Source organism: Osmerus mordax, chromosome 1 (assembly GCF_038355195.1).
Source record: "Osmerus mordax isolate fOsmMor3 chromosome 1, fOsmMor3.pri, whole genome shotgun sequence".
Classification (NCBI taxonomy): domain Eukaryota; kingdom Metazoa; phylum Chordata; class Actinopteri; order Osmeriformes; family Osmeridae; genus Osmerus; species Osmerus mordax.
The window spans coordinates 4,316,863-4,329,124 of record NC_090050.1 but is presented as its reverse complement, the minus strand read 5'-3'; the positions used below and the strand labels follow the sequence as shown (position 1 = coordinate 4,329,124).

Sequence of the window (12,262 nt, the reverse complement as noted above, 5' to 3'; positions counted from 1 at the left end):
ATCTCTCTTCACAATTAACACAGTCCTGTTCGGATTAATGCATCCTGAGCACTATTCACATTGTAATTTAAACATTCACCATAATGAACAAACATGCAAAAGTAATGAAACAAGTTACTCTTGCTGCTCCACATCACAGATACCAATTTACACAAAGCACTTGTTGAACCCATTGTGTTCAGTAGAAAACCTGCCTTAACATTTCACAACCATAAAAGTTACCTGAACATTAATCCTTTTAAATTAACAAATCTCCTTTTATGACAAATGAAAGTAAATTACTTATGATGATGTTCCACTGTTACTCGTAACTCGACAATACACACGGAGGGCCTATCAAGCACGTTCTCTCCCCTCTTAATTCAACAAAAATAAATATACTTTAACATCATAACACATATCATGTTGCACAAACAGGAGTTTAATACTTTTGCACAAACAGGAGTTTAATCCTTTTAGTTATTTATCTTTTCACAAGACTTACGCTCTTCGCGAAACAGTGATGATTAGCTCTCCACGAGGAGAAGTACCTCCACTCTAATCTGAGCTATCCTCTGATACCCAGAGTCATCCGTGTCACCAACCTGATATACACAGCTTTGTATGTCGTTACTGGGAAGAACGGTAACTTGCAGGCCTGTCTCTTAAAGGGCCAGCGTGACATTGGATCGCTATATGTAAGCCTTTGATAGGCGGTGTTACTATTTGAATCTTGCCCCACTTTCCACCTGGTTACATTGGCATTATCAGTTCTCTATTGATAACCAGCTGGCTGCTGCTGCAGTTCGTGAGCAATAACTTTACGCGCACATTTTTAAAAGAGGAGCGAACCATGGACCAAACCATGGGTGTTATTGCTCGGAAAAGATCAACTTTTTCAATTTCAAATTGCTCATTTTTTTTTCAATTTTGCGGCTTTGTTTTAACTCTGATGCATTAGTATGAGTATTAGTTAGGCCTATGCATAATAATTTAGACATAGAAAGGGAAGCCTAAATAATAGGCTACTGGGGTTTTTGTGGGCCCCCCCCTGGGCTGTGGGCCCCTAGAATTGTCATCACCTTTCATCCCTAAACGACAACCCTGTTCACACCCATCATAGTCAAATTCATAGTTAAACATTTATATTTTAAAGAGCCGTTCGCGAGTCAAAAGAGCTGGCTCTTTGCAGTGAGCAGAGCCAAACAAGCCGGCTCACGAAAAAGAGCCGGAATGCCCATCACTAGTTACAAGTGATGGAGTCACCAATCACGAACATCTGAGGAGTGCCATTCCCCCAAGGAGACGAAGTGCCCGGTCAACCGGATGAACCAAAAAGAGGAGAGAAGGGATTTCTAACCTCAATATGACGCTCAACCGAAAGGTTAATGGTCAGGCACCACGCCCCCAAGGACAGCAACAAACCCACTGTGCTGCGAAGGTGAAACCGATGGGGCACGTTTTGTATCTTCCCTCACATCAAAACTCCCTGTTAGTGAAATAAGTAATGTGATGGAAAGTTTTTGAGCCAATGGCAAACGGCACTGTAATAGGGGACACATTTGCAAACTCCTACTTCGTAAGTGAATACCATTTGCATTTTTGCTATAAAACACATTGGCAAGTAAAATACATTGGCAAGTTTAATATTTTCTTTTAAGAGACTAATTATACATTTTAAAAGGTTTACACAAAATTATTGATGATGTTTTATATAAATCGGCTGGAAGTTGTACGTTGACGGACATTTGACAGTATAGAAATATGGAACCCAAAATTATACAAAAGGTGCACAAAATCTGATCAAGAATGTCAAAAAATAGATTTGTAGCACACACACATATACATGCACACACATTCACCCTTGAGAAATGCGCTGCTTGGGGACAGCTTGTGGCACATCAAAGTTTCACAATGTGCTAAAATCAGTGTGCAGTTGACAACGTGTTGTGCAATTATTATTGTCTCTTTCACCACCACTTTGGCAAGATCAGCCCTATTGCATAACAATGAATTTCTGATTCCCCCGACCCAATCAGAAAGGAATATCACAACCCCTTGACCATGACCGACAAGATGTGGGTGACCTGACATCATGAGTTGCTTTCAACAGTAATAAAGCATCTGCAGTTTTAACCATTCCCTGAAGTGGTCGCTTCCTCACTTGAAGGTTGCAAAAACAAGAAAAAAGAATATATTGAATACTGGGCAAAGATCACTGTGCTTGAGGTCTACAATAAAATCTCACAGTATTGAAAGAATGCTTATGAAATGATCAGTCTTTGCAAACTTATAGCAACCTTTTTTTTCAAACAGATTGCTGGCAACATCACATTAGTCATATTCAATCTCCTCTTTCTGCTCTTGTGAGGCAACAGTTGAACATGGCCTTAACTAAAGAGTTTAAATTGATTTTGTATCCTGTCCAATGCTTACATGGCCTTCAAAAGGGACCAGTGGGCAGTGAGTGTGTGGCATCTCTCTGTCTCTTCTATTCTGTCTGTTGCTGACGTCACTACACATGCCACCTTATCTCTTTCTTTTGCCCCCCTCAAACCTATCTCTCTCTCTACACTGCACAGATAGTTGTGGAAACTAACTATTTTGCAATTGTGTGTATGACACATCTAATCTGTACGTCTGGTGAATCTATTTCCATCTCAAGTTTATTTCACACCATTTTGTGAAATAAACCAAAATCCTGAATCATCATTCTTTTCCTTTCAAGAACCCAATAACAGATAAGTCATTTACCAATTTATTGCAAGCTTGACACTGGTCCAAAATATCTTTACAGTACATGTTAAATTTAAAGTATACAGCCTTCACCTTAATGGTTTGCTGGATTGACTATAACCGCCAATGTTTAATGCTTGTCAAACTTTTGTTCTGACTAACCTGATGTTGCCATGGCCACTGCCGCCAGTATTGCCAGTATTGCCATGGAAATACTAGTTCTCAATCAAGTATTTTTCAATCAATTTTTACTTGATTTTGAATTCGCTACATTGGCTCCTACACATTGTGCCATTTGAGTGCATGTGCACGACTACCGTGGCAGTAAATAGGTAGTTCAGGGGCATCGCTAGCCCCTTTTTACAGTAAAAAAATTTGCAATCATTTTGATCGATAATCAAGGGGAGGAAAATGCAGTCTCCCAATCAACGCTTGTAAAATCAATGCTGTTTAACGAAAACACAAACTGATGCATGCCCGCAGAATTCTAGGTCCGCGCATCCTTCTGTGCTTGCCACTGCAGCGGCACACAGGTTCCAACCTTCAGCCACTATAACAGAAATAAATATTGTTTGTGAGATGGCCATTATTTTTTGTCTGCTCTATACACAATTCAGAATATTCACAGGTTTTAGACAGTTAAATGAATGGCATTTTAACTCTAGTGTCTAAAACAGAATAATGGGTAGGGCATTAGTTAATATTTGATATTATGACCCTTTGTCCACCTTAGCACTTACCTTATCAGCAGTCTTTGGCTGTTTCAGCATGGGAAACAATACCTGGGTTACATAATAAAACACAGCCAATTATTTATTTCACTAACATATTACTTATTTCACTAACAGGAACTTTTGATGTGAGGGAAGATACAAAACGTGCCCCATCGGTTTCACCTTCTCAGCACGGTGGGTTTGTTGCTGTCCTTGGGGGCGTGGTGCCTGACCATTAACCTTTCGGTTGAGCGTCATCCCAAGTGCATCAAGAAGTTCAAATATTTATTTGAGCTCCACAGATTTCAAATATTAAGAGGCGCATCCTTCAATCCTTCGCCATAACTTTAAAGCATAATTTGAGTATATTGTCACGAACCCGGCTCGGGGGTTGAGACAAAACAAAAGGGAACGCATGCGCGAGGACTAACGCTGTGGTAATTTATTAAAGAATATTAATCTAACATAATCAACAGTGAGGTAGGTAACAAAAGATCAAAAGGTTGCCACAACTCAAAACAAAAGTGTGCTGCGGACAAACGGAGGGGTTGTCTCTCTCTCCTGACATCCTCTTAAAGGGGAGGAAACCACCGGGCCCAGGTGTAGCCACTTGACGGCTGAGGAGGCCGTCACACGCCCCAACAGGTTTTTTTTTCCAAATTAAGTAGATGTCTTAATCAGGTACTGTAGAGATACATGTAACTCTTTACTCGTAGATTTAATTCACAGATGATTGTGTGTGGGGAGTAGGTTACCTTTTATCAGAGGAAAAAAAGACAAGGTGGACAGGATTTGGTGGTAGAGCTGTCCATTGTTTCATAATTTCCTCACAAACAGGACATGGGTACATCTGGTTAGGAAGGGTCTGGGCAATTCTAGGAATTGGTAACCACTTACTGGTACCCACTTTGATGGTTACACACATACACATATGTTTGTTTTTTTAGAAGATATAAGATTTTACAAGTAACAAAATCCATAGATTTTGACACCTTCCATTCTCCATACTGCAAACAATGAATTATTCTGCAAATTCTCCTTGGCAGGGCTCACATGTTAGACAATGCTCTATTTCTCATCAACAACTGGCCTTGGGGTTGTCTGGGTGCCTAAAATTGACTGAGAACCTTGATAAGATGCAATGTATCTCCTGCTGTTTATTTCACCAGATGTGTTGGACTTTACACAATGCAAACTAGTGTCTCAGAAATGTGGGAGGTAGGTGGGTAGGTGGGCGGACGGGTATATTGATTTCCCTTTTTTCTTCACCCTCTAAACCCCCACATTAAGTGAAGTGGTACAGTCCAGACAAGATAGCATCCAAAGAATGTAGAACACAACATGAACCAGGAGAATAAGGAGGGGAAGTGCAGAGGGGCAGTGCAACCCAGACCACAGAAAACATACACGTTCCATGTCAAACCCCCTAAATCCCTCACCCCCCTTTCCTCTTTACATTCCCCCTCTCCTGTACATGACAACATTTTGACTGTCTCCTTATGTTGAGTGAGTCAGCAACTTTTGCACATGGAACATTAACTGCAACGACAGCCTGCCTGTCTGCCTAGTATATGTCAAACACTGTGTTGGCCGGTGATCAAAATGGATATCATGTAAACTGAGTGGTTATAAATCTAAAGTGGCGTCCATATGGTTGCTGTGCATTCAGTGGAGGCATTGGCAGGTACTGGATGTTCAGAATGAGGAAAAGTATTTTACCTCTGTTCTTTTGCATGCATGTTCATTTAGGGATTTGGGAAACTGGGAAGGTTGTCAGGGATGTACGTGATGTAAGGGAATCCACCCCAGACTGACTGTTATGATAAAGTGATACAGTGATAAAACCAGTTTGAGTCATTTTCATGAATCGCTTCATTGTATATGTGATTATCAAGATGGTGATATAATATCCATAGTGGGGTTTCATGGTGGGGTAAACCAAGAGTCAGGTGGCTGAGCGGTTAGGGAATCGGGCTAGTAATCTGAAGGTTGCCAGTTCGATTCCCGGCTGTGCCAAATGACGTTGTGTCCTTGGGCAAGGCACTTCACCCTACTTGCCACGGGGGAATGTCCCTGTACTTACTGTAAGTCGCTCTGGATAAGTGTAAAACTCACAACAAGGGTTACATCAGGCAAACCAGGCCTACAACAAATTCATATGTGTTTGTACTTATTTCACTGTTTTGCTGGGGAGTTTATTTTGTGTCCTGTTTATTGATCTTGGCTTGTTTTTGACCATAGTCAAACGTGAGAACGATTCATGATCATACAGCATAGAGAAAATATATACACATTCACATGCTTTGCTTTCTTTTTATTTGTAAATGCATCTTGGGTAGAACAAAGAAAAAATATAGAATATATTCATATGTACTGAAACTTTATGTACATTTTTAGGGTTTACACTAGAAATATTCACAAAGACAGACTAAGATAGTTTATCAGAAGTCTTGTGTGTTTTCTTGTGTATGCAGCCATGTACACGTCCTCATATTTACATACATTCATAGGATGCGATAAAACACCTGTGTTTAAACAAGCATTCAAAATTCAAAAATTGAATGAAAGGAATGATGTACAATATTGTGTACCCCCTGTATTTCAAACATACATAAGATATTCATGGACGGCCATCCGCACAACCTTTGTTACACACATAGCACACACATTCAAGAGCTAACAGAAACAACTATGACAACTATGAATCGCCAGAAGGTAGTTCTTCCGGGCGTTCAGCACCACGGTGTGTAGTGTCCGCATACAGGGCCCCATGCTGCCATAGCAAGTTGAAGGCAAAAACTTGAGGGTAATTCCAGTAACAGATTGAACAACTGAGGCAGATTTTGTGTTGACAACCAACTAAATTAGCTAATTGAGACATTCATCTCAATGGCTATGTATGCTGAGCTCTATAGTGTATAATTCCTCCTTAATCTTTTTCCTGATTTAGACACTGGTTACCCGACAAATAAATATTCTTGATAAACATCCTATTATGTGACCACTGGTTGCTCCATCAAAAGGATACTGTGGTAAGTTAAGGCCAAACTTGAGTTGTAAGACTACTTGAGCTACCAATTCAAAAAAGACCAACATAAACATGTTATTCACTTGAATAAAAAGCTGGAAAAAACAAAAGTAATAATCTAAAGCTGACTGGAAGGCTTGTTTACATATAAAAAATTAACAATCATTTACTGTGCGTGTTACTTTTTTGTTGCATTTTTGATATTCTTATTGCTTTGAACTTTCCCTTGCCTTGTATCATAACTGGAGCAGGTTCTTGAAAAGAATCCCACTATCTTATAGAGACATTCTCTTATTTGTGTAATCAGTAGTTCATGTCCATAAATGACTTAAGTTCATTGCTTCACCTTTTCGCCACCCAAATGCATGGCACAATAAGACGAAACAAACACAAGGACAAAGTTTCCAGAGAAACTTCAACCTGACTTCCTAAATATTGCATAACATAAGTAATGTCCAAGACATTGGCGTTTTTTTTAAGATAAAAAGGCAGTCTGTTATCTAGGTAAAATAAAAACACAAGGCCATTACTGAAGCGATATACATTTTAGCTACAATGAAAGTTGATTTGATCTTATCTTACACTGAAACAAAAGATAAAGGACTGCGAAAACATTTACAGAGAATACAACATGTCACCAAGTTTTCTGAAATTCTGATGACAGAGAAGATGGTAACCAAGTTTTGATTTGCACAATAAATTACCATGACCCCAATCACACTTTCTTTTCAAAAGACACACATTTGAAGTCACAAACACCTCCACACACATCCATATACTCTTTCTCTGCTTCCTTGGCCAATGTCTGTTTGACAGTGATCAGAGAGGAGTCAGTTTGCAGTGCGCACCGTCCGGGTGCTTCGTGGAAAGCGGTGGACCTTAATATGTTTTGACAGGTGGTCACTACGAGCAAACTTTTTCTCACATACAGGGCACTGGTAGGGCTTGACCCCGGAGTGGGACCGCCGGTGTCGCGACAGCTCATCTGAACGCGAGAATCTGAAATAGACAGAAAGATAATAGGAATACAGGTTAATTCTATTTGACTGTAATATATTATGTTTTATAATTACATTACAATTACATAATACACTTTGTTGGACAAAAGTCTGTGGAGAAATTTGGAAATGATTGAACTCAGGCATAATGACTTGCACAAATGCTGAGGACAACTAACCTAAATATTTCTCCAGAGAATAAACTAGTTGTTTTCATAATGGTAAGCTTTAGTCTGTACAGAACGCCCTCTCCAGATTTCTACATCTCTATTGATTTTGTTTTGCATTCAATGCTAGCAGCAGCTCCTATATTTTCAATGTATACACAATGAATTGATACAATTATTTCACCAATATTCACAGTCATGTGACTCATTAGCAAACTTCCCTGCACCAACCTTTGTGTTTCAAAGCTCAATAGACCAGTAATGCAGGAGAACTTAAAGTAAACATTATGGACTTGAGTTAATACAAGTTGAAAACAGCACAGACAAGGTCTTGGGAAAGCTACACTTGGCCACAATGCTAAAGACTCTCTGAAGCCTCTCATAATCTTGCTCTATCTCCCAGATGTTAACTAGGTACAGCCTAACCTGAAAGGATGGTAATTTGATTCAATCTTCACCCTTAATTGAGTTACGAAATACAGTGGATAAAACAAACCAAATATCAAGAGATTTTAATTGTCCCTTCAGAAGCCTTGGCCTGTCACTAAATGCTTGATAGGGCACATAGACTGTGACACAATCAGATCACAAAGTAAAAAAATTAAACATTCTTTAAGCTTCTAAAGGATTTGAACTCAGCATGCCTATTCTAACTACACTTAATTCTGTGACATACGTGAAATATGTGGCGGATTTTCAGTTTGTGCGTCTGTTTGTTCTGTGTTGTAAGTGAGAGGTTCTGAAAGTGAACAATGAGACATGACCGAGATGAACAGTGAGAAAATGGTTTTGACTGTCTGCAGCATGACAATACCTGTCAATGTGCAGTAACTTACTAAGCATCAATCCTCTGGTCAGCCTATATTCATCTTTCTCGATCTCTCTTAACTCTACTTCTCTCTCTTATTTAATCTTCTCTCTCTTGCTTTCTTTCTCTCTTCTTTCCATGCAGACTGCCAGCCGTGACATTCCTACCACACGGCCATGGCAACTATTCAACACTTGGCCTTTGTCCGTCTCACTTCCTCAGTGGTGCTCACGCACACTGATTGTTTGCTAAACTGAAACAGGCCCCTTACTATTCTGCATGTCTGTTGCTCATGGTTCTATTTGGTTATTACCTCTCATTTCACCTTGTGCTCTGACTATCTAAACAAACACATCTCACACCTTTTATCACTACTTTCCCACTTCACCCTCTTTCAAGCAGGTACACAGACACCAGCTTCAACTCCAGCTACATCCTACCTTTTGTGTTTAGATGAGAACCCTTTGAGACACATAGCTTGGCACCCACTATCCAGATTTCTCCATCTCATGTACTGAAAAACATTTGTGCTGCATTACAATCAAATGTTCCACTGGCTGATAACCAGGTTGGTGCAAGAAGTATTATAAATATGGATTGATATGGTGGCTGAATCTGTCTGCTATGCCTAAAAATGTAAACGATTAAACATGAACAGGCTCACTGAAGACTCTTTTCTAGTATGCCTCCATGCATGTACACATTTATTGTACATCCAACTTGAAGAAAAACAGTTTTATGCCATGTGTGTATACACAATCCATGCCCTAGCATGCTCCTGCCTCTGTGAATTGTGTACAGGGTTTAAAGATAACATGGCCCCTAGCACCACGAGACAAAGGTTACAGTCTTTCACCCAATACTGTCACTCTCACCGCCTGACTCTGCGGCCTCAGGAAATCCGCAAGCTAAACCAAGGGCCAAGAATCACACACACACACATATCCTTAAGCCACCTCCTCTTAATCAAACTGCTATGAAGACATCGAAAGTCGAGATCTTGTACCAATACACTTGGCTCAGTTTCACACACACATCACTGCTGCAGCCACTGTACAGCTGTCTAGTCACAACAGGAGGCGCCCAAGTTGCACCCATGTAACCTCTACTGACATTCTCGTCCTAGTTTTAGTTTACCCTGCAGAAAGATGACACCCCCGCCATTCTCACATATCCCAGATACGGCACTCTCTCGCCCGATTCCTGACAAAAAGTGTGAATCTACAAGCAGAACACACTTGCAATTTGCAAATCAAGCTTTGAACTTGGATGACCAAGAAACAGTCTTAATGATTTGATTCGGAAACTCATCTTCGTTCATATTTTCAGACTTTAGTTGGAAGAATGGGAAGATGGTGATTGAAAAAAGAAATAGCTTGTTCTTGGTTAGCACAAAGGTATAACATTGTAAATTATATACCATCTATAAGGTTCCCCTCAAGCCATTGCTACTTGCTAATGAGTTACATGTGTATTAGCTACACAATTAGCACTTTGAATAACAAAGTTGTTGTTTAGTTTTTAGTTATGTTCCGTGGCACATCTAGTGATGGTATCCCCTACTGTATCTGTGTTTTGATATCAATGGTTGCAAGTAGGGGGCGCCTTCTCAGTGATGTTATTCTAAACAAATCTCCACAAAGTCCCCACTAAGTCCCCCCGTAAGATACAACTCACAGTGGCTAATTGATTACCCCGTACAAGATAGGTCAATGTGAGGGCCAGTCACAATCAGCAAGAGGCTTTGTTTGTTGAGGAACACAATGCTGGGAATGCTAAATGGATTCCTGTACATATATAATTACCACCGCTTCCGATGGAGAGACAGTAATAAAATTGGGGTTAAGCCACTCCCATATGTCTGAATTTACCTTCAGGAAGGAAGTTCTATCAAATCTAATATAATCTTTTACATGCGTCCTTATGAGAGATGTGTTGTGTCTTGATCTACTGAAACAAAAAGATAGAAAACCTCTAACCCACAAAGCCATCTGTGGTATAACACCATGGTAATTATGAGCAATTAACTACTTTCTATAACTCAAAATAGTCTTGGGGCTATTGGTGTGTGAATAGCTACTGCATTGATGTATGAATGACTGAGGCAAAAATACATCCCAAGTATGAGTCATCTATAGCATAATCTCCATTTTTGTGAAGAGCCTTATTATTGGCATCACAATAACGATGAACATCATCCTTTTTCTTATTGCCATAAACATCAATCTTCAGCTTCATCGGACACTCACCTCCATCCACACCCAGACCAGGTGCAAGCAAAAGGCTTCTCCCCGGTATGTCTTCTAAGGTGAGCCTTGAGGTGGCTGCTCTTGGTGTACATCTTGGTGCAGCCTGGGAAAGTACATTTGTGCATTTTGATAAGGTCTGCCATTAGATTCTTCTGAAACTTCTGACCCCCGACCAAGATCCCCCCTCCCTGACTCCCCGCCAAGGCATCCCCATTCCCCAGGGGCTTGGCCGCTATGGGGACTGGTGCAATGCGCACAAACTTGGAGGAGACATTGAGGTTGGTGGAGGGAAGGAGCTGGGGGACCAGTGCAAAGGTCTGGCCCTGGATGTTGACCAGCAGCTGGGCTATTTTGATATCCGAGGCCAAGGTTGATTGTGGGGGCTGGGATATAGGCAGTGGAGTTGGTGTCGCTGTTGGTTCCTGTTTGATCTGAATGGGCTGGATCTGGACGATGACCGGCATCCCACTACTGTCATCATTGGCATCACCATCTGTGGAGACACTCTTGTTGGCTGAGCCCCTCTTGGGGCCTTTGTTCAGGCCTGTGTCAGGTTCCTGTGCAGGAGTTTTGGCCTGTATACCTTTGGTCATTTCCTTGGTGGTTGCGGTGTCAGCAGCATTTGAAGTGGGCACAGTTTGGTCTGAATGCTTGGACTCTGCTTCCAGCCTTTTCCCTGGGGAAGCATTCCTACAGACTTCTAAGCCCCCCCCCAGACCCACCACCTCCTCCAACGCCTGTCCCTCCTGGGCCTCCTGCTTCATTGACACCACCTCCATATTCTCCTCTAAGAACTCTTCAATCTCCTCCAGGGTTGGCTGGAAGGACCTTCCAGGTGGCTCTTCCATGTCCACAGAAGACCAAACCGGGAAGTCCAAATTCTCCTCCTTCACTGGCTCCGGATTTGTTGGCGCATCCCTCCGACAGTCCCACAAGAAATTGGATAGTGGCATGGGGACCACTGCTCCACCACCTGCAGCCCCCAGAGAGGTTTGGGAGAGCAGGTAGTCCAGGATGCTGTCCTGGCTCTCTGTGCTGGAGCTGCTACCATAGCTGGAGCTGAGGACCTGGGACTCTGGGCTAGAACAGGACCGGGGGCTGGATGACTCGCTGAGGTCATCCTCAGAGAAGGGCGAGGACATCACCTGGTAGGTGCTTGAGTCTGTCACCATGTCCGATAGGTGGTATGCGGGCGGGGAGCCACAGTATATCAGAAAAGACTCCTCACTCACTACAAAGTTATCTACCATCCCTTGTCGAGGAATAAATGTTGTCTCCCCCTTGTGTTGAGAAAGTTGTGCTCACACAGAATTGGTATTGCGGTTTATCCTTGTATCACTGGGAAAGGAGACTAAATAAACCCACCAAGGGGTCCCCAGCAAGGTTGTTCCTCTTACCAAAGAGAGATACCAAAACAGCTGTTGTTCTCCCTCGCTGTAAAAACAAAACAATGGGTTGTGTTGAAAAAATAGATATTAATCAAAGGTTTCCAGCATGGATTTGTCTTCAGATGGTTATAGTTGGGGAAAGAAAGCGACAGAAAGAAAAAATATATATTAGTACAGATTTAAAAGGACTTGGTAT

The 12,262-nt window shown here is 41.4% G+C and overlaps 1 protein-coding gene across 1 annotated transcript; it reads right to left on the bottom strand.

Annotated features, from left to right (window-relative positions):
* Positions 1–5,734: 5,734 nt before the first annotated feature.
* On the bottom strand, positions 5,735–11,928 carry LOC136945431 (Krueppel-like factor 15). The gene is made up of 2 exons (XM_067239244.1): positions 10,679–11,928; positions 5,735–7,455 (listed from the first exon to the last, which is right to left on the bottom strand). Exons 1-2 carry the CDS (start codon positions 11,926–11,928, stop codon positions 7,287–7,289), a joined length of 1,419 nt encoding a protein of 472 aa, XP_067095345.1. The 3' UTR covers positions 5,735–7,286.
* Positions 11,929–12,262: the final 334 nt, after the last annotated feature.

What these genes read in the sequence shown, in the direction of transcription:
- LOC136945431 (XM_067239244.1), bottom strand. Translation starts at nt 11,928, where the DNA reads ATGGTAGATAACTTTGTAGTGAGTGAGGAGTCTTTTCTGATATACTGT. An exon ending in TGGTCTGGGTGTGGATGGAG is followed by an intron (nt 7,456 to 10,678) that starts GTGAGTGTCCGA and finishes TGTCTATTTCAG; the next exon opens with ATTCTCGCGTTCAGATGAGC.